This window comes from Excalfactoria chinensis, chromosome 3 (genome assembly GCF_039878825.1).
Source record: "Excalfactoria chinensis isolate bCotChi1 chromosome 3, bCotChi1.hap2, whole genome shotgun sequence".
Taxonomy (NCBI): Eukaryota; Metazoa; Chordata; class Aves; order Galliformes; family Phasianidae; genus Excalfactoria; species Excalfactoria chinensis.
In genome coordinates, this window is record NC_092827.1 from 86043367 (window position 1) to 86067335 (window position 23969).

The 23969-nt window shown below is 35.6% G+C and overlaps 1 protein-coding gene across 1 annotated transcript in view; it reads right to left on the minus strand.

Moving 5' to 3' along the window:
- The window catches only part of USH2A (usherin), a 352517-nt gene that overhangs the window by 253320 nt on the left and 75228 nt on the right, over nt 1-23969 (minus strand). Inside the window, exons 16-20 of the mRNA XM_072333648.1 lie at nt 22474-22968; nt 20559-20831; nt 19303-19460; nt 17915-18059; nt 9949-10179 (exon numbers count right to left, since the gene is read on the minus strand). Coding sequence (XP_072189749.1) covers nt 9949-10179; nt 17915-18059; nt 19303-19460; nt 20559-20831; nt 22474-22968 — 1302 coding nt within the window. The remainder of the gene's footprint in view (nt 1-9948; nt 10180-17914; nt 18060-19302; nt 19461-20558; nt 20832-22473; nt 22969-23969) is intronic.

Consider the following 23969-nt stretch of genomic DNA (forward strand, 5'->3'; position numbering starts at 1 on the left):
AGAGAGAGAATACTCTATAAACATGTTTGCTTTGAGCCAAAAACCACTATGTGGTAATTAATTTACATCATTCTTAAAATTTAAACAACATAAGATTTAACTTGTCTCTGTTTTTGTTTTGTCGGTTTTTTTGTTTGTTTCTTTCTTTTAGCTCCTTCTTCTAATTAAAAGAGACAAATTCTTTAGAAGATCCTTCTTGGCCTCTATATTTCTATGAACTTGATCCTGGCCATGAAATTCTAATGGTGTGCTAGACACTAGAAAGAAAGGTGAAAAGTCTTGCTCGCAGACTCAGATTTCCCCTATTTAGTGTCTGTCATACACAAAAAGTAGACAACACCTTGAAGAAGACAGAAGAAAGATCAAATACATTATAACGGTCAAATTTGGAAAAAGCAAAGAAAGAAGCAAATCATGGATAACAACAAAACATGAAAAGAATTGGGGAAAACAAAGAAAAAAAAAAAAAACAGGAAAACAAGAGGAAAATGAAACAAAACCAGGAGGACCTATAACCACCAGTAAAAACTCTTCTTACCAATACAGTTGAAAAGATATGTTAACAGATACTACACACAGAATGCAGTCAAAAATCATGCTATTGATTCTTTGTGATCATTTAGTCAGTGTCTCTGATAGTTCAGATCAGAAAGAGATTTCATGAATATTAAAGATTATTACTCACTGACATCGATGTTAGTCAGCAGCGCTCCAAATGATAGATATGTCTGGCATTCTCCCTGACATCTTTTAAATTATTACTATTATTACTCAGATTAACTATTTAGTCAACATTAGGACTTTAAAAGTATATCCACAAAACTTACTAAGTAAAATAAAATGAAAATTGTAGGCAAAAAATAGTACATATAGAGGATGAATAATGACACAGTCTACAATTATATACAGACACATTTCCCATAAGATCTCTGCCTCGAGGATTTTATGATGTTCAGCAACTAAAACAGAATTCATGTAGCAAATAAGGATTTTGTGCATAGAAGCTTGTCTTATTTGATTTAGTGCTCTGAGGATGTTTGATGAAAGAGGAAGGGGAGTATGAAAAGTGAATGGACAGTTTCATTGCTAATGCCATTCAATGTCACTCTGAAGAAACCTGTCTCTACTTCTGCCACAAAGTACTTCTGCAATACTAAGCAAGTCACTTAACCCAAACTTTTCTGTTATTCACTTGTTACGTACTCATCTTTGGCTTTGAGCAACTTGGTCTAGTAGAAGGTGTTCCTGCTTGCATTTGAATACCCTACAGTGAGTGATCTGTGGAAGCTTTTTGTGTTCCTAATTGAACAGAGGTTAACATGAATAGAAATCTCCTAAATCTTGGGTCCTCTCTGTACAACTGAACACTCAACATTAGGATTCCATAACACATTCAGTCCTCTTCTTAATTTACTCAGCCTCCATTCATAATAAAATCAATACCAGTTCTGTAAAATCATAAACATATGTTTACAAAGTACTCGGAATACATCAACCAAAACAGCACAGGAAAAAACTTTAAACTCTGCACTTCCTGAGCTGATATACATAGTGAGACAGACATCAAGCCATATGCAGACTAGTAAAAAATTTTAAAAAGAAATAGCTTAAAATCTTCGAAAGAACTTGTTTTTAATTAAACAATGAGATGCAATCATAACACACACACACACACAAAAAAAAATAAATAAATAAAAAATAACAAGGCTGAATTAAGTTTGTACAGATTATTCAAACTCACTTTCCTAAATTCTAGGCACTTCATTATGCAATCCAATTTTTCATACATGCACTAATACAGACAGCCACTTTTTCGTCCAATTTGCCACAGCCTAATCCTGAATGATACTTTTGTTGTAATGGTATTACTCAGTCTACAATCTGATTGATTTTAGACCTTAAATACTGAATCTTAACACACTTAAATTTTTAATCCTTTAATTTCTCTATTCTGCCAGTAATTGATAAGGACAGTCACACTTAGAAGAGGTCTTAATTTAATCACTCTGGAAATCAATTAGAAGATAAAAACTTCCATATGTTATTATTATGACAATTTCCTGATCAAATGCACAACGTGATCATAATCAATGCACGACTCTTCACACACTTTTTGTCAATATATAATTCAGTAGTTACTCCTTCACCACTTAAAAACACAATAAAGGAAGGAACTGAGGAATTCACATCTCATAAGAAGGCATAATTTAAAAGCTCGGTATCAGTCAAACATAATGTCTCAAGTCATCAGATGAAATAACCCTTTGCAGTAATAAAGGCCAAATATGGGCCAGAAGGCATTAATTTCAGATGAAGCATCTCAAGCACTCAAGACAGTACTAGACTTCTCCTTGTGGAAGAGATTATTCTTTCATACTATTGGCTCAAAGCTTGCTGAAGGACACAGATAAACAAGTCCAAGCAAGTCCAAACAAGCCCAAGACCCTCTACAGAGTTCCTACATCACAGAATTATAGAACCATTAAGGTTGAAAAAGACATCTAAGATCATCTAGACCAACTGTCCACCTACCACCGATATTTCCCACCATGTCTCTCACTGCCACATGCATACACTTCTTAAACACCTCCTGGGATGGTGACTCCACCACCTCCCTGGGCAGTCCGTTCCAGTGCTCAACCCCTCTTCTGCAAACTTTTTCCTAACATCCAACCTGAATCCTTCTGGCACCACTTGAGGCCATTACCTATCCTATCAGTATTTGATGTGGACACAAGAAAAGTAAAAGAAATACCAGACCTATAGGTACATTTCATACATAGAAACTCATCTGGCATAAAATGGTTTGGAGTAGAAATAGTAACACTGTCAGAATGGTTTATTAGTTTGTAAAAAAACAAACTTAGCAACAATTCCTATTACCCTTGACTACACCTGCGTGCTTTGAAAAAAAAACTGTAAAAAAAAATAACTATTCTGCCAGTTTTACAGAGCACAAGCTATGTGATACATTTATGAAAATCAAAAGACTCAGTTCTGTAAATGTTTTGCACAAACAACTAAAACTGTGATCTAGTCTGGCAAAGGGTTTTGGACTAATTCAAAGCATTAGGACTAATTCATGCTCTGAAAGTTGACATGCACAAGCAGAAAAGTTTGTTTCAATCACACAGTGAAGAATGTCACACAACAAATGTCAACACCAGAGACAAGAAGCAAAAAACAAACAAACAAACAAAACAAAAAAACTTGCAACTGTATGCGAAAGCTTGGGCTGTGTTGCTGATCCATTAAACTGAAAAAGGGAAGCATGAGAAATACTACAGAAAGAAGAATCTTTCTTTTTGTCTAGTGGTTACCATAAATCTTTTTTAAAATAAAAAGATGGAGAAAGCAGATACTTGATATTGATAGAAAGTATGTCTGTGCCTAAACAAAACCAGTTCATCTTAGTGAAAATATTGCCCCTGTAACACTGGCAAGGTCAACATCAGCTTGGCTTATCTGCTGCCTATGTCCCTATTGTGCACGTTAGAAAATGTTTTAAGATGTTTTCTCATAAAGCAGCAGAGTTCACTTTGTTGTACTGGATCATTCCTTTCTCTCGAGACACAACTCCTCACTCCCTAACTTTCTTGGGATTTGGAAGGAAGGAAGGAAGAAAGGAATGTGTTTTTCAAGATCTAACTGTGAATTCATGTGAAGTACTAGGACTAAATCCTAGCTAAAATGTCTGTGCAAACGGTTATCAAGCAGAAAAAAAGGCTAGTTCCCTTTCTTACTGAAGCCAGACACTTCATGGTAATATAGACAATATTTTATCTTACTTTCTTCCCCTGAATATCAAGATATGGCCACAAATTTTTCAAGACAAGAGGAGAAAATGTAAGAACTTAGCATAAAAAATAAAAGCAGGACTAAGGGGAAGTCTATGGTAGCAACCTAGACAGAAAGGAAGCAATAAAATACATGCTTGAAGAACTCTTCAGTACATGATTTCGTAAAACAGTCTGGAAAAATGAGTGACATTATCAAAAGTTACTTGAAATAGAAAGCGTGTTCCCCAAGTCAGCTAACACGTTGTTCTCTCTTCCTTTCTCTCAGTATTTGACAGCTGTGTGTAAGAATTTCATTTGTCATAGTTTTCCCCCAGAAAAACTCTACTTTCTTCAGTTCAGCATAATGAAATAAAAAAGGATGGTACTCATAAAGCTCGGTACATAAGGAAAAAATGCTGACATAAAGCCAAAAAAGGTAAAAAGTCGATTTATCTTTTCCTTTTCCAGTTCTATTCATTCTTTGGGGTAAAGCTGAAGAAAACAAATATAATACCATTTGCCTTAGAGTTGTGCCTATGAATTTGGGAAACCAGAAGTCAGTCAGCCTAACCTTGGTCACCAAGGACACCATGCACTGTCTTCATGGAGTCCATATTCAGGCTCGTGATTGAGAAAAGTTAATGTGGATTTACTAGGGGCAAATTGTTCCTGAGTAGCCTGATAATTGCCTTCTATGATGGAAAGATTGACTCAACAACCAAAGGAGGAAGTAACCAGTCTTTGTCTTAGCAAGTGCTTCAACGTATTTTCTAACAATATTCTTGGCATTAGGCTGCCTGGAGATAGAGAACATAGGCAGACTATTAAAGTAGGTTAAAAAAAAAATAAAAATGGCTGAACAGTTGGACTCAAGGCCTGTGACAAGTGGCACAAAGCCCAATGGGCAGTATTTCCCAGAGAGTGTTACTAGGACTAATTCTTTTTAACAGAATACATTAGAATGAATCCCTGCTGAAGGGAAGAAATGTACTTTCAAAAAGCTTGCACATGACAAAGAATTGCGGGCTGCAGTTGATGCACTGCAATTCAGAAGAATCATGACAGGCTGAAGAAATGGACTGGTAGGAACCTTGTGAAATTCAACATAATTCCCAGATTCATTGGCTTAATCTGAGTTTATAATAGGATATAGGTTTGGAAAACATTTTTAAAGGTCAAAGAATCAATCCACTTACTCCAAAGCATAATCAGTTTTACCTAGGCTATTCCTGAGAGATGTTCATCCAGCTACTCTCTAACATCTCCCAAGCCAAAGCTTTAACTCCCACAACCATCCATTCCTTTTCTAAATTAGTACTTCAGAAAAATTTACTTCTGACAAGACCATCTCCCTTTCCACATTTTAAGCTTATGAGTCTATTGCCTCTGCACTTACAGTAGATAACTTCATTCTGCTCCTTTAAAGCACACAGTTTTACATTATCACGTCTCCTTCTAGTCTTTATTTCTATAAATAAATAAATTTAGATTTTCCTCTTAACATTTCTTTTAGAGCTTCAATCCTCTCCTTTTGCTTAGTTTTCAGCTACTAACATTCCACACCTCTGGGATGCTGGAAAAGGACTGTTTATTTGGCTCCATATGCTATTGAAAATGCTTGTGACTTCTACTATGAAACACTTGCGCAATACTATTTAGAATGGAATTTGTCTCACATTACTGCAACAAGAGTTCTCTGTGATGAAGAGCTACATGGAGATCAAATTCCTGAATGACCACAGCCATTTTCAACTCTTCTTCTCAGTTCAAAGGTAAACAATGTTTTCGCAACAGCAAACTCATTATGAAACACCATTTCTGTCAAGATTTTCAACTCTGAGAAATATGTGAGTACCTGATTCAGAATTTGGACATAAAAACACTAGCACAGATGCATTTTTTGCTGGAATACTCATTTTTAAGACCATTTTCTGACATGAAAAATGCCACTGTAAAGAGCTCTACATGTAACGCCGAACATCTTACCTCATAGTTATTTTCTAATCATTGCAGGGCTGAGTTTGTATCATGTAGAGATTGGCAAAGAGTTTGCACTGCAGGCAAAATATGTCTTTTTATGCATCCTACTGAAGTAACTTACTTCAGACAACTTTGATTTAAAGCAAGGCCCAACACTAAGGTTTCTTTAGAGAAGACTGAGCTTTTTAATATGTGGATAGCTTCCTTTTCACAGCAGCGGCATCCAAGAGGAACCACATTAAAATAACACTAGTTAATTCAACAGTTTTGAAACAGCACAATGAATCCTTCACCCATTGAAAAAAAAATAAATAAACAAAACAAAACATATTTTCTCACTAAATAAAGAAAGGCTTCCTTTCTGCATAGATGTATAATTCTAAATCCTGAAATTGAGCTCACAACATTTTAGCAATCTATGATGTATGCACGGAATATTTGCTCCTAGAGAGAATATGCAATATTACTTATAAAGCCCACAACAATGACAGCAAATTGTCAATTTATATTCAGTGTTTTATTTGAGAAGTGGCCTAATTTTGAGAGGTCAGAAGGAACCTTCCACACTTCCATCATTCTACTCTTTGATTTCTATAATTAGTTATCTACAGCTCATAGCCGCACATCCCAGTTTAAATCCAAAGTTATTCAGATTTTGCTTGCTACTGAACAGAAGTTATATGATTTTATGAGCCAAATCAAAGTCCATTTGGGAAGACATTGTATTCACATTTTCATCAAATCATATGGGCACCTGTGAGGACACAATTAGTGTTTAGTGAGCAGCAGTCAAGGCAAGTCCAATGTGATGAAATAAAAAAGGATGGTAGAAGTGCTGTCATATCTATCACAACAATAATTTCTAATAGTTCATAGGCTTGTGCCTGAAATCAAAGGAAGTAATTTGACTTCTCATATTGTTTTGTTCTGTCTCATCTGTTTCCTGGGGATGACACTCAGCTCAACCATGAGATCTTAAACAGCCTTCCTCCACCAAAATTCCAGTTCTTCCTTCTGAAGAAAATTTAAACCCACCCAAGGCTTAAAGCAAGTGCAGATACTAAGTCTCCCTTGTTACAAAAGAAACAAAACTAACAGGCTTTTAAAAGGAAAGTTATACAAAATTACAGAAGGAGCTTCTTTCTTTTGTGGTAACTTTAGGAGCAAACAGTTTTCATACACATACCCCTACAGATGCCCTGAGTTTGACTTCATGGAGCCCAACAACCTTCACAGTAAAGAGATTTTTTTTCACTCACGTATCCAACAGTTAGTAATTTACATCCTTTCTAACTACACCAAAACCTATCCTATCAGTTCAATCAAAGACTTTCTCCTTTGCAATGAGGAAATCGAAGGAAAGATTCAAGAAGAATATATGTAATCCATGGCCGTACCTTAAACATCTTAGTTGCTGTCTGGAAAACACAAGTTCAGATCCTGAATCCCAAATATTCTGGGTTCAATTTGCAATCTTAAAGTGAGTTGCTCTTTGAGCCCAGAAGTTCTTTAGCTTTGTAAGAACTTACTCTGTCATCTACTTGCAAAATAAATTCTTGAAACTAAATTAACTTTTCACCAGTCCTTACAGGCTTAATCCAGCATACCCACTACAGAAAAGAGCACTGCAGTTATTGACAAGATTTTCTATGAAGTTTAAAAAACAGCAACTCTGTTTCTGTAACACAGAGTAACCACCAATATATTCAAGGGGGTGCACACCTGCTTTCTCAGAGAGTCTTGTTTTCAAAGAAAACATGATGTGATCCCCTACTCCCCATGAAACAAAAAGATGAAGTTGCCTATCTTCTGGAGATATTTACATGTTATGAATCCTGAAGAGAAGGTAGTGCCTGAAATTAGAACTAAATATGATCCTAAGCAGGACTCATTGGCACAGGTCTTCATTCATATACCTGTTTTTATTTCACACACCTCAAGTCCTGACCTTCAATCAAAGAGCAATCTTGCCAATAGATCCCGTCACTAGAGGAACAATACAAGTACAATTTGAATTTAATATTTTTAGACAATCTACAGTTCTTCAAATTCCAAGAACTGTGGCAGAAAACAGATCCCATGTGTAGGGAACAAATTAAAGCTTATGGAAACCTTGATTTAAATCTTTCCCACTATGGACTGGGTAGTCCAGTTGGGCCCACATTCAGAAAGGTAATTGAGCACCAAACTTTAATTAAAATCTGGCAGGGATCTGGACAAATACCCTAGCTTGTTCTCTGGTTCTTCAGGTATCATATCATAGTATCATAGAGAGACCACAATCCAAACGAACAATAAATTGTGTTTATTCAGCCAACAGGTTCCAATCTCAAGGGAGCTTTAACATCTTCTTTGAATCCATCTCTTCAAATTCTCACAAACTACCACCTCAAGAAGCCTTGCTCATAGTATCACACTGTACAACAAAACAGAACACCAGCCTGAATCAGCGCTTGGACAGACAAGCACTGGGCTTTCTTAGTCATAGACAGGCATGTTAACAATCCATGTAGAGCATCTCCCTTTTTCTCAGCACTCTCAGAGACTTATGAGGAGGATACCTGTGATACCTGTAATTACTTGGCTGGTTAAACTACTTAACTATAACTCCAGTGATGGGACTGACAAGAGCTCTAGTGAGAAAAAAAAATGTAGCTCAGTGTTTACATATTAATGAAAGAAAAAGAAAAAAGATGGCTAATATTATTATTATTTTTTAACTAAATATATGGTAAAAGGTGCAAACTAATGTCAGAAAATCTATGTAGCCATTTGGCTGAGGAAAAGAAACCAACAGCTGCTCTCATAGACTCCTGCACAGAGACAGGTTTTGCAAGTCAACATGATGTCAATATTTAACTAACACATTATCACTTGTTATTATTACTCCACAACCAATCGAGTAAGCACCTAGCTAGAAAATAAAACAGAAATGCTCTTGGACTTTTTATTGTTTTAAACATCAGATTCACTGTGTGATCATAGTGAAGGTTGTTTCTGTTTTATAGACAAAGAAGGCTGTTTTTGTTTTAAACAAAAACTGGATTCACACACACATACCAGCAAGTAACGTGATACATGTGATCCAACAAAACTGGCAAGTTTATCTGTGGTGATCCAGAAAATTAAGCTACATCAGCTACTGAGTTTGCTTCAAATCTCTGGGGTTCTTTCAGGTGTCAACAATACTGCATGCTTTTTGCAGCCTTAAATCATACCAATCAAGACTCAGCACCAGGCTAAGCTGTATCACTGTACAGTAGTGCTTCAATATCATCATCATGCAATGGAACACATGCTGCGGCTGATATCCAGATTCCTTAAGAATTTTCCTTTGCTGCTATAAGCTAATGTATGTGTATATACACACACATACACACCTTTTGCATACATTTCTAAAATTAAAGAAATAAATCTTCAGCTTTACCATTTTTTCTTATTCTATTAAAAAGCCATGTTCTATGCACATCATTGTAGTATTTCAGTGACAGACCGCTACAGCACCTCAAACACAAAAGTGGATTTATCTGGATGTTTTTCCCAGAACTGTACTGTTTATATCTTTGGTTTACCCATGAAGTGAAGACATCAGCAAAATCTGGGAATCACAGGCCATAGGAAAGCTGGTCTGCAAAAATCTCAAAGACTCATAGATCCAAAACATATACCTAAACAAAAATAGAGCAGTCTAAAAAGAGCACACTTCTGTCAGTTTGGCAGTATTTTTTCTTCCCTTGACTAAATTATCAAGACAATACAAGTGATCTGAACACAGAAAAGTGCTCATGAATACTTGCACAACCTCAGAAATTGTCAAAAAGAGATGAAATAAAACACGCCTGAGTATGCACAGCAAATTCATTGAGAAGTTTTGATCCCGGATGAATAAGTCACATCCATCTTATATTTACCACAAGGAAATGAGTCAAATACACAGCAGCATTCACCATCATCTACATCTCTAAGCCTAAAGCCAAGGGAACAAATCCCACAAGTCCAATAATGTTTTCTACAGGCTTTTTATGTGACAATCAAAATAGCCTACACATCACTAACAATCACATTATGTTGTAAATTAAAACTCACGTATTTTACCATGGAAATGTTAAAAATAATGACAATAAATTGTTAAACAAATGCAGAGTATAATTGATATAATTTTTTTTTAAAGTCATTTAAACTAATTTACCTGTAAAGTAAGCATTGGCAGGGAGGGTCGAACTGGCAAATCTGTAATAACCATTTCCTGGGAAACGGACTCCTTTTGCTACTTCTGTATTCCATGTAGCTAAAGATGAATCCATCCTTTCCACCTGGTAGGTGGGAGAAGGTCCATTAAGTTCTTCAGGTTCATTCCAGCTTATCTTTACCATTGTACTGTTTATTCCTTCAACATGAGGGGCACCAAATTTTCTCGGAGCTGTGCATTAAAACATATAGATATATGCATTTAGGAATTATAGGAAAAAACTTTTTCTTATATTTAACAGTTTTCCAAAAACATCCAGCTTCAGTTTCTAGTCCCCTTAAGAACACATTTCCAAAGAAGCTTCATTAAAAAAAAAGAATTCTTAATTCTTAAAGGAACTTAAGCTTTCAGCTTCACAAGAAGTGTCCTGTGCTTTAGGCTTTGTACAATTTCTGTATTTCCCCCAATGAGTCTCTCAAGCTGTACTCAAAGGAAAGCACCTATCTGTATGACTTCCAGAACTGGAATTGAATGAGAGACCAAAGACTCATTAATTAAGTCTTCATAGTATCATAGTATCGTGTGAGTTGGAAGGGACCTTAGAGATCATCGAGTCCAACTCCTGGGTTTCGAGCCCTTCTGAGTAGCAGAGCAGCAATTCTACCACTGCGCCACTGGAGGCACACGTCTTGTCTTGCTACATCTCGGCAGCATGGTGTATAACAATACTAGTCCTTTATCACTAGATGAACTTATCCTAGTCAACAGGAGCAGAACAGCTATTAGGCTGAATAATGAAGGCCTACAAGATCTTTTTCTCTTTATGGCATGTGCACAACCCAATAAGAAATTAACATATGTTCAGAAAATTATTTAGTTCAAGAAAACACTTGCTTCTAAACTTCTTTCCACCATCACTGGTGTGCAGTAAGACTCCATGTAAGACTGTGTCTGTGAGGCTATGAATATATATTTAGCTTTATGGTATTACAATAGTCCTCCTACCAACAAAACCAATATGCTGATTCTATTACAAGACTTGATAGATTTTGTCACTCTGTAGCTGAATTCGAAACAAAATATATCTTTTTATACTTTTTAAGTACTGTACAGTAAGCCACTGGAGGGCAGCAAGATCTATTTGGTTAATGGCATAATGGCCATACAGGTGGAAAGGAATGGTCCAGCACTGAAACAGTAAATGATGTCATCTGGAGAAGGAGTACAAGAACACTTTACTATCTATTTAATCTCTACCTATCTTACCTTTCCTTTTTTACTTCCTCTTTTTTCCATCATAAAGGATTTAGAAACAGAAAACTTCATTTGTAACCAAGAAGTGAAATACAATGACAACTTGTAAAAATTATTTGTTCCCATAATGACATAGTAACGAGCAATAAACGCCTCTCACGAACAATAAAACCTGAATTAAAATATGGGTCTTCAAAATCTGACATTACTTCACAGCACAGCATTGTATATAGGGAGATCTTTAGAGGAAAAGAAATTGCTTCATTTACAAGGAATTAATAACATCCTTTTAAACATTAGCGCATTTCCACAATAATTTACATATTTTTCATTTTTCCTATTTGCCTGTAGCATGTTGCTACCTTTTTCTTTCTTTCCCCTCCCTTCCCCCGACTTGATAAATATTCTTCTTGGAGAAAACAGTGAGTGGGGGAACTGGGAAGCTGCCAGTGACACTATATGCCGTAAATTCCTGCTTAGGCATCATTTATGACTTCACAATCTAATTAGTATCTCATGCTATGTTAGAAATTTACAATGTCAAAATTGAAGTAATGCAGCGTGAGGTCATAAGCTTTCCTGCATAAGTAGGGCACAGCACTAATGAATTGTGGTATTAATGCACAAGTTTAAATAGAAAACATGTCTTCACAATGAAAACTTCACCTTTGGAACGATCTGGTGTACGTCAGCATTTTAAATGTGAACATAAGAGGTTGAGCCCTTCAGTTTGGCTTCATGACGGTAAAACGGAAATGATAAAATTCATTATTTCTAAAACACATACAGCTAACGCTCATGACAATAACTGCACCTTCCATATCTTCTTTTAAAGTCTAGTATTAATAAACGGCAGATAGTTGGACCATAATTATGGCATCTCTGGTACCCAAACCTGAAGCTTTTATGGGGCTTATGCAATTAACTACTTAAATGCATCGTAACACTTGCTTCTCTGACAGGGAAGTATTGATTTTTTAATCATTTTCAAGTCTCCTCCAGCACAAATAAATGTACTACAGTTACAGTTAATGCACTGTGTACACGCATTAAACACTGGCATGACACAATTTATTATTTTGTGATATATGGAATAGAAGACTACCCTTTTAGAAAGTAACATTCACGCTGTAACATTAGTATTTAAACTAGAGCCTCATTAATGCTTGAGAATTCTTGTGCATCAAGACAATGGAAGACTACACACAATGTTACATCAGTCAAAAAAGGAAAACCCGGGGAAAAAAAACAAAAACTCTTCACATGCACAGACAGCACAGAGAATAAATCCACAGCACTAAGAGCAGCGTGGTACTAAACACCGAAATTAAAAATATTCAAGACTAAAAGATACACTATATATTTTCCTAAAGGTGTCACTGTGGTACCTGTAGCTACTTTCTGAAAGATGAATCGACTACAGTTTTACCTACTTAATTTTTTTTTAGTCACGTTCTGTTAAGACACATCTGTCAAAATAATGAGTGCACTACATTTTACTGGATTCAAAGTCACATTTTGTGTATTTTAATTATGTAGTTTTAATGTCTTGCTATATAATACATATTTAATATATTATAAAGCTAGAACAGTATTTAAAAGTCTATGATTGCTGCATGCCATTGTGTAGCACAGGGCGCAAAAAAGACCAATAAAGACAGATGGTCCATACACTTACATTGAAGTCATATATCTAAATATAGATGTTGCTACACAGGTCATTATAAATAAGCCTTTCCCATGTGTGCATGCACACACATGTACACAAAAATGAAGTTGGTAAGTAAAGAGCAGTTAATTTTGTTTTGTTTGAAATAATATCATTTTAGTTTTAGACTCCAAGACAGATGCCAGCATTTCACTCTGAACAGATGGTAATTCCATCTAATAGTGCATCTCTGTATTAGTAAGGTCTGTTGTGTATACAAACAGTAATAAACACTAGGTAAGGATCAAAATAAATTTTAATTGTTGACATTAAATTCTGGCAGCCGCGGTTCTAAGGATACAATACTCTTTTCTCAAGTCTGTCAGGTTTACTAATACAACTGCTAAAGCTTTCCCATACTCTGCCAGATTCTTGTCCCAGAAATAACATATTTATGGCATGACTAAATTTAACAGGTTTAAGTGTGTTTGAATAACTACTGTTCAGCATATTGTAGGTAGATATTTGAGGACCTTTCCACAGAACACTTCAATTAGCCATTCTGAATCACTCAGAATGGTAACAATACCAAAAAAAACGATTTTCAATAATCGTTCATTTGCAGTCAAAATGCACACATACAAATTGAAACAGAAACTCAAGGACAAAAACATCAAGACTGCATTTTATCATCTTGGAGGTTTGCTTGCAGGTGAAATTACCTAGCCTAGTTAGTGGTCATCCATTTCATTTTTGCTACAGTTCAGAGTAGTCATGAATGAGGCAGTCATAACATTTCTGATGTGATCTTTTATTTCCCTGCTCTTCACAACAGTATCAGCCATTCAAATGGTAATGGTAAAAAAAAACAATACTTACACCTATGGATGATCTTTTAATTTTTAGAAAATTCTTTAGAGTCTGTTCTGGAATTCTCCCCAAAACAAACAAACAAAAACCCTCACACCCCTAACAACATCAAAAGAAAGTTTAATAACACGGCTATGCTACAGTCATATTTCTTTAAAAATAGATGTACTACACAGTATTTTTTAAAAATGGTGAAAAATATATTGCTTCCACCATATGGGACAACCAACGACTCACCAACCGATTTAAGATGCAGCATATTGAGCTGACCATATGTTACAGTGCTGTTGAATGGCTGAGTGATTCATGCCCGTCACATTCTAGTATATCAATTAAAGCTCCTTGAAGTCTGCATGATTTGTGTCTCTGTTATTAAACCCTGCTAATTCATCCCACTTACACATCTGTTATAAATCTCTAGGAGTGCTGCATGATTCATGGCAATCTGTGAGCATGGTACAGCAAATTCTTCTCCTTGTAATTAACAGTAAATTGTTTTACTGCCATGCAATGAATTTTTCAGTTATATTGCAAATGAACTCCTAAATGCACGGTTCTTTCCTAAGAACTGACTTATATCATTAGGCAATTAAAAAGTATTGCTTTGAACCAAAAGCTTTTAATCAAGAGAAGTACAACTTAAACATAGCTTTAAACCTTACAAATTTGATATAGAGGGAAAAGAACAAACTGAGCTATTTTCTGAAGTACAGTGTGCCAGGAGGGGAGGAGAAACAAATAACTTTTCAGTCCCTGCTATTTCCCTGAAACTCAAAGTGTATTTTAACTACAGCTTGCACACTTGGCAAGACAACTTTGAGCAGACACTGTTTATCTCAGAAGTTACCTAAGTCATCTGTCATTACCAAATCTCTCAGATTACTTTACACTTTCCTAATTGTAAAACAGCGTCTTTATTCTTGAAATAAATAATTGGATAATTAGCCAGGCTGAATCATCAGAGGATTCCAATGCTGTTCAAGTGTACTTGTCAAAGGTGAAGCAAATTCATTCCAGCTTTGCCTCTGCAGCCTTCTGAAGAGGCTTTGATTTTTTTTTCCCCGTTACATTCTTGGCAGCAGCCTCAAATTCATGAGTCCATACATCAAGTCAGTAGTTTAACAACAAATGAAATTAAATTCAAAGAAGGGAAACTAATTGAAGGACAGCAACAAAAGTGTTTGGTAATGTGCTTTTTAATATGGCATGCCACATTTGCATGATAATTTTTCCTTTTTAGCATGGAGCAGAAAGTGACTAGCTTAATGAGGGATTATTCAAGACAGGAATGAACAAAATGCATTCATAACTAAGAACAAAGATTGTATTATGAAACGGAAACAGGCAACTGCCGAGAAGTAACTGGATGATTGGTTTATGCATTATGAATAAAAAGGTAGAAAAATATTTATATTAGTATTCGCTAATGACTATATATACAAGATTGTTGTAATTAAAATTATAAATTAACATATTAAGAGTGCTTGTTTAATCACTTTGGGTCCTATTCACAATGAAGAGACTTATGTACATGCATGCAAAACAATCTGTGTTTTCAGGCCAGCAGCAAATGGCCCTCTCATTTCTCTTCTGCAACAGAAGAACATATACATTACTAATTACCTGTTTAATGGGCATTTGTGATTTTAAAATTGAGGCATAGCATTTCGTAGACAAGTAGTCTATAACAGGCATAAACAAATGCTATATTGCCATGACAAACGGGTTAAGGTTTTTGAAAAGGGCTTGCTCTGTACCTTATTCATGAATGGAAAAAAACAGACAAATAACTCAGATTAAAAGGGTAATCAAAAAGAAAATGACATCAAGGGGTGCAAGACAGCCCAGAAAGCCCATCAGCATCATTACCCCAGTAAACCCAGAGGCAACTCCAAAGCCACCAATACAACTACTTGAAAAGTCTGCCAAGAAGCCATATGCAGCTGGTGCTGGAAAAATATCTTCCACAAATTAGCTTCTGAACCCTATAATTGCCATCAAAAGCAAAGGATCACTAATACAATGTGCTGTGGTAAATGGCAGCAATCACAAAGCCATACTTTGGTGTCTCTTAAAAAAAATAAAAAAATAAAAGGTTTTTAAATGAAGTTGGGAAAAAAAAATGAAGAAGGGCAAAGGAAAGACGAACTTAATTACAAGAAATAAGCTCAGTCACACAGTAGTTAATGAAACATAGCTGTATAGATTGTTTAAGGCACACTTTGACAGATATAGAGAAGGGTTAGATAAGCAGTAGTACTGGTCCAAGCACTTGTACAGCTAATCCCATCCTGCTGAAATGTTCTACATTAATGGGAATAAAAAAATGTTTATCCATCTGGCTGAAAAATTTGGAAAAATCTGGAAAATTTGATGCATCTTTTGTCATGGTAAATGCTGCAAAGAGTAATGCAAATAATAACTTCATGCAAACATATCATGAAAATATCACTACTAAGGGAACATGTCCTTCACTGGTACTAGTAGGTGTAATTTTATTCATTTCAAGGTACCAGTTCACAATCTTCAAAACTATGGAATATGCATCTTAGTTTAATATTAAGTCTGATCAAGAAAGTATAAGTATGATTTGAGACAACACACATACTCATGACTGAACATAAGCAAAGAGAGGGTACTCCAAAAATCTTTGTGCCAGGGCATGGAGGGTGAGTGGCACACAGTGCCACTAGAAAGGCCATTTTAATTTCATTTTGGACTGTTCAGAGACTTGAAAGGCTATTAATGGACTAAGATTTGATCATCTGTTTTTACAAATAGTGGGACCTGCTTTTCTTAACCATCTTCCAAGTTCAAACATCCTTTGACCAAATGTCATCACAGAAGTATTTTTAATTTTCTGTGAAAATACAGATTTCCAATATTTTCCAAAATTGAACTTGCACACAAAAACTGGACATCATTAAACAATTTTCTCCAGAAATGAAAAATGTGAAAAGATAAAATGGCATGTAAACTATGAATTTTTTACTGCTTAATTTGTAAGAATTTAAGACACTGCATTAATATGCTTTAAAAACAAAAAGACTCTGCTTTCAAGACCTACCTTAGTAAGCAAGAAATGCTACGAGGCAAAACAGCTAACAGATCTGGATGTGTTTGTTGTTCTACTCTGTATTCTTCTGTCTTATTTAATGTGAAATGTCTCTAAGAATTAACACAACCACGGAGGAGGCGGTAATAAGCTGTCAAGTATAACTAAGCTATTGTTTCTGATTCTTTTAATAAATGTATAAATGCAAAGTTGGATCATTTGTAGTAATAAAGTGTGCCATTAGGTCACACCTTTGTTTCCATGGTTATCAACTTAGACTGGACCTCAGTTCCTTGCATGGCTATGTGCTCTAAGATAAAGTCATACAAGATGCTGTAGCTGGCCAGCTTGAAACCTTGCTGAGCTACTGTATGAGGAAACATCTTCATAGTAACATTTCAGGAAGAGAGAAGACTGACAAAGCAGTCTTTGCTCTTAAAAAAGATCCTTCCTCTCTGTTCCGTATGAATGCTTATTTTATTCTGAATCTGTAGGAAGTTAGTACACTAGAAATCCCCTGATGTGGCTGAAATTAGCTCAGAGACTGATTTTTTTTTAGGTTGCACAGACACAGGTATACAGCTTATTAAGTATCATTTCCTTAGGGAAGAATATACATACATATCTGCAAGATATCTTAAATTTCAGGGGTTAAATAAGCATTTTGAAAAGAGCAGGCCTCCAATTTTGACACACAAATATGCTATGTAGCTATGCTAGTCATGCACAAAAATCGTGCAATTCATTCTTTGTGGGTTAAGCAAGGCATCACATAGTACGTATATTTTGCATGCCTTGTTATACAAATGAGACAGATTAAAAATAAAGCATCAGAAATGATTGAGCTCAGCAATCCTGATGTACAGTTACAGCTTAGTTAAACAGGTCAACATATATATCCATATGTACATATAACTTGTAGTTAAGAGAGTATAGCACATATCCTATTGATTGCCATAATATAATAATGTACCTCAAATGTTTGTTGAAAATGTTGTTAACGATAAATAATAATTAAGGAAGTCACTATGTATTAATACAACATCTATTCTTGTCACTCTGCATCAGACTATGATAATTTAAATGTTATTAAGAAACTGCATGTCAGATTTGCACTTAGATATAGATAGTTTCCTTACCAGCTGCCAAAGTTTGCCCCATTCCTGGCTCACTGGTAACGCAACCAATTTGATTGCAGAGAGTAATAGTGAAGTTGTATGTCCTGTAAGGTTTTAATCCTGTTGCTATATAGGAAAGTTCATGAGCCTCAGCTATGTGTAAAACCTGCCAAGCAAAGAAATTAGAAGGTAACAGTTGGTTAATAATATTTTCCTTCCTATTCATTAATAAGATATTTGTCTCTTCATTTGTATGTGGAAAAGCTTGCAAAGACCAATTGAGGGAAATATGTATTTCGGAAAATCTTAACAAGCTAGGATTTAAACAATAATACTTCCCATCACACTCTTTTATGAGGTGATAAGACAGGTCCTGAGTGGATAAATGAGGAAACAAAGTTACTGCCTCGTAAAACTGTGTGGTGGTGCAGTTATCACTACAAACTGTACAGCTACAACCCTGGTGATGAGGATGACACTCTGAAGTGGTGAAACCTGACCAAGCACCGAATGTTGTAGTTAAGAGGCTCTAAGAGTAATGGGAACAACTAATGCCTATGAACCTTTGAATCTACTTCATTTGAATTATTTCAAGTTATTAGTTATAGGGAAAGTCTGTAAGGTGTTATATGTTGGATAATTTCTTTATCGGATGATTATTTACACAAAAAATCTTGCTAGCCTGAGATCAAAAGCAATTCACAATTATCTACCGTGTCAAAAGCTGTAAAAGCAAGGTAAAGTAATGTAGCCCCCATTTTATAGACAAACAATCTAAGGCCAATCTGTGGCTAAAATTCAGTTCTGAGCTAAGGGGTGTAATTTCAGAGGATCAGTTCTACTCCTACACTCTCAACATATAAGACGTTTCTTAGCTCAATCATCAGCTTTTCGCTTACTATGACTGCTTTGGTATTTGTTTTCCAAATCCAGTCACTCAAAAATAACAAGATTCTTTTAAAACCATTTGTTTAACTGTTATAAAGTTGTTTTTCCTGCTCTGTTAGGTTTCCCCAAAGACCTGTCCCCTTTTTTATGCAGAGGCCCAGACAGTTATCTTATTAATGTAAGAACAGACTCCTCAAAACAACACATCATTAAGGATTTTAGCAAACATAGCGATATAACAAAGTCAGACCTTGCAAAGATCAAGGTAAGTGTTGCTCAGACTGATCCCTCCTAATTTCAAATCTTCATCATCAGTGAAAAGAAATCATCTCAGGAATATAACTTTAAACCCAGTAATGTGTAACATTACAAAACAGTCAAGATAAATTGAGAGTTGAACAACTTACATCAGTGTAAATATCTAAGAAGCAGGAAAATAAGTCAGGAAAATACCAGGGAGGGCACCAAACATTATAATTTCTCTTGTTACTATTTACTTAAAACTTACTGTAAAATCATACCTGGGAAAATGCTGGCAAGAACTTTTGTTCAGTCATCAAACTAATGCTGTATCCCATCACTTCTCCTCTTGATAAATTATCTTCAGGTTTTTCCCATGATACATTAAGGGAATATGGGGAAAGAGGGAATACTGATGGAGATGGCATGAACACTGGGGCTGAAATCAAATTAATGCAATAACACCTATAAAATAACGCAAATTGTAATGCAACATTTCACACAGTACTTGTAAAACATCATTTCAGGCAGTCTTTTCCAATCAAATCCCTTTTTAACCATATTTTCAAGTCTAACTGGAATTTTCTTATTATTTTAATAGACATTAAAAGTACATCATTCTCTTTTCCACTCTAGCCACAAATGCAGAAGAAAACTGCCTACATCTTCAAAGAAACACTAATAGACACTCAAGTCCTTAACCCTTCAGCAGGAAAGAAAGTACACAAATGAAAAAGTCTTGAACAAAAAACTTCATGCAACCTGGGAAAAAACTGATAAAAGCAAAATTGTTCAATACTTCAGCATCTTAAAAGCTATTCTGTTTGCTAGGCCAGTTTGAAATTAACGTGTCTCTCACTTCCTACAAAACAGTTCCCTTGTCTTCCATGGCTGAATCTGTAAAAGGATTGTTTGCACTGCAGTTAAATCCCCACCTGATTACTTTGTAATAATAGGATACCAACTCACAGCACTTCTGTTACGTACAAACAACCACACTAATGGACCTCTTCCCAAACACAATTTAACACTTTTATAACATATAGTATTTAAGAACAGATAAGCACAAAGATTCATTCCTAAAGGGGAATTAGTTTAGCGAACTCTTCTCCAGGAGCAAATGACTGAGGACATGATTTTCACGCTTTTCGCAAACAAAAGCAACAATCGTGTAATGGAGATATTTAATTGCAAAACAGAGGCTGTATCAAACTAAAATAGTTAGATTTCTGATCTAAAAGCTGAAACAAGTAGCTGAACTCAAACTCCTCTTGGTTGATTTTGCATCTTGTAGTCTTAAAATTTTCAAGTGACATTTTTAAGAACATGACTTTATGTTGAAGAAAAAAAATGGTTTTTTTTTGCTAAGCATGCTGGGTTATAAGATAAATTGACTTTTCTTTTAGCTAGTTTAAAAAGACGTTTTCTCTGTTTTATTCACTCCTGAACAGATCCTGGTGAAAAAAAAAAAAGCAGACTTCACAGATATATTTTTTTCCTTTAAATTTTAAATAAACAAACTTAAACCAATACTTACCAGCTTCTGCTGTTCGTCCTGATATCCAATCTGAAGATACGCTACCTGCCATGTTTACTGCTAACACATAGAATTCATACTCTGTGAATGGCTCAAGGTCAGAAACTATGGTACTGGTCTGTGGTGGAGCTAGGGCATTTTCATTAGCAGACTCCAAAACTGGTTGAGGGCTGAGCCATCCACTGCTTTGGAAAACACGACTTTCAGGAGGAGGTTCATTATCAAACGGTTTTAATTTTTTTCTCATATAAAGTTCGTATCTTATAATTATTCCTAGGGAAGAAAAAGAAAGAAAAAAGTCATCATAGAATCACAGAATGGCCTGGATTGAAAAGAACCTCAAAGTTCATCCTGTTTCAACACTCCTGCCATAGGGGCAGGGTCACCAACCACCAGACCAAGTTGCCCCAGAGCCACATCCAGTCTGGACTTGAATGCCTCCAGGGATGGAGCATCCACAACCTCCTTGGGCAACCTATTTAGATGTGTCACCACCCTCTGTGTGAAAAAATTCCTTCTAATATCCAACACAATCCCCCCCCCATCTCAGTATAAAACCACTCCCCCTTGTCCTTTCACTATCAACTGATGTTAACAGTCAGTGTCCCCCTCCTGTTTATTAATAAATTAACACAAAAAAATAATTGCATTTAATCTATTTCTGGAGAGCTACTAAAATAATAACACTGGTACATTTAAAAACCTAACAATTAAAGAGTTAATACCATAAAACTTATAGCATAAAATGTGCTACAGAATAAATCACATACATAAATCTCCGTGATTTATCAGCCAAACACTCACTTCAGCATTTCTTGCATTAAGCTAATTTGATAATAAACACCTGAATTAAGAAAAAATTTTATATATTTTTTTTTATACAACAAAATCTCTTAGGAGAAAAAAAAGCTTCACCCTTGTCTTTTGCAAAGTCCCACAAATCTAACCCAAAGTCAAAAGAAATGTAAAAGGATTGCTTAAAAATTACAGTGCAGGCCATTGCACACAAAGGCTGTGAAGGAAAAGCATGTATCTCTCATGATTTATGTTAAGATGCAAGTATTCACAGAAGTTTTCAAGACCTGTATAGTAAGAATAGTCCCCCTAAATAATTTGAAACATTCTTGTTCAGGGATTCTCCATTTCTAACCTGGTAATATCTGGCAAGCAAGATATTTGAAGAGTTCCCCATACAGCTCATTTTGTGAATAGAGAAATACATTCATTTTGTGAAGATACAAAAAGGTTTGTTCTAGCATTTATAAATATCTGTGCCTGTAAGTGCAAGTTCACAAAGCTCAACTGCACATATATTGAAAGATAAAGTGTTTACTAGTAAAATCTGTGGCATCACAAAAGTATCCTACAACATCTGTGTCCTCAGATTCAGAAACCTAAAATATTATTAGGCAAGTTAGACCAGCAACTCTTGGCAATGGCCTAATCCCTAACAAAGTTACAATGGTAATAGAATTAGTTACTACACATGACGGATGGTTTTAAAGCAGACTTCTCAGTTGATCCTTAGATTTTTTTTTTCCATAACTATTGCCTGCTTATTTTTGCTTTATATGGCAATATTGTCACATCTGTCTGAACTCAGCAATCTGGCAAATTAGGAAAAAATTAATTTTACTGTAGATGTTTAACTATAAATGTGATTTTTTGTTGCAGCAGATGCCACTAAGGGCTAAATCCAACACATTTAAGTTGGAGCTCTGGACACCAAAATTAAAAATAAAAATAAGAACAGACTCCAAAAATACATTTAGTGGCATCAGACAGGCAAATTCAGATTATGCTTTACCTTATTCTCTGTTTATGTCACACAGATTAGAATAATCTAACCGGATCTGTAAACATACTCGTTCTTCTCTGCAAAAGTTTGATTTATGAAAATAAATATATGTCCTACCATTTGGCTTCTCAGGTGCTGACCATTCCACAGACAGTTCTGTAGAGCTGATGTTTTCTATCACCGGTGGTTGCAGACCTTCTGGAGGAGCCTGTGCAGTAATTACTGTCACTGGCTGGCTCTTTAAGCAACCTCCACTAGTACAAGCTTGTACAGAAAAAACATACTTTGTAAATGGCATGAGATTCCAAATAATTGCTGAAGTTTCTAAGCCTTCATACTGGCCACAAGGCTGAAGATCAGCCAAAACAGTACATGTCAAAATGTATTTCTCTATGGGCCCAGAGTCATTTGAGGGGGTTGTCCAGTAAAGTAAAGCAGAGTGGTGACTAACAGGAAATACGGGATTTAAATGCAAACTTCCTGTAGGTGTTCCAGACTTTGTTCTGTATGTCACCGAGGCACTTCTAGTAAAACCATGTATATTGCTGGCTTGGACATAGTAGGAATAGAAGGTATATGGAGATAAAGCAGTATCGATGAAGGTATGAATACCTAAAACAAACAGGTGAGAAAAAAAAAAAAATCAGTCTAGTTCCTGCTTTGATTGTGAACACAATTAATGCATTTATTTTAGTATTTGTTTGCTTGGGAAGAATTCTTAAAAACATAAATAAATCAGCATGCACTAATGTTAACAAAGCTGAGATAGAAACAGAAAACAAAAACATTCTCTGAATTTTTACACCTTGGTTTTTTATTTATCTTATAGCATGAGACCAAATCTTCCACCTTTCTCTGCTTTCACTTCCTCACTTCCAAAATAGTGCTTAATGTTTCATTTGTAAAGCATGTGATCTTAGATAAAAAAATGAAACAGAAGTGCAAATAATTATTAAAAAGGTATGCCTGAGGTCTGTATTTACCTTCCTCACTCTCCATTACTCTAAACAAGCTTCATAGCAGCCATGACCACGAATATCTCCTGAGCGAGCCACAGAAGCAGTTATACATCTTGGTCTATGTCCAGCCACGGCATGATATGAATTTCCACGTGATTAATACCATCCATGGTTTTGCTTCAATAAATAGTGAACGGTGAGCAACTGCCTACATGCTAGAGCATGAATGCTCTTAAGCTTCTTCAAAGCAAATGGAACAGACACAGCTATTTCTAAGACCTCCCTGTAGATCTGCACTGGCAAGACAGGCCTGGATACAACTTTATGACAATCAGAAAATAATTTATATTGTTAACTATTCAAACCATAGTACCATAGCAGCAGTGTCAGCCCAGTAATTGTTCACAGTGCTTCAGCAGCACAGAACTTATCACTAGAGTTCAGCAGTAAAGGGATCAGGCAATTTCTGATACTTTAGGCAAGTTTCCAAAATGACCCCAGCAGCAGCAGTGATGGTTACTGTGATGTCTGTGTGCATTGCAAGCCTTTAGATTGAAACTGGTCAGATTATTCAGTGCTGATCAGCAACTAATCACCATCTGGCAAACTTTATTTCAACAGGAATATAGACTAGATAAAAGTGGATAAAAACAA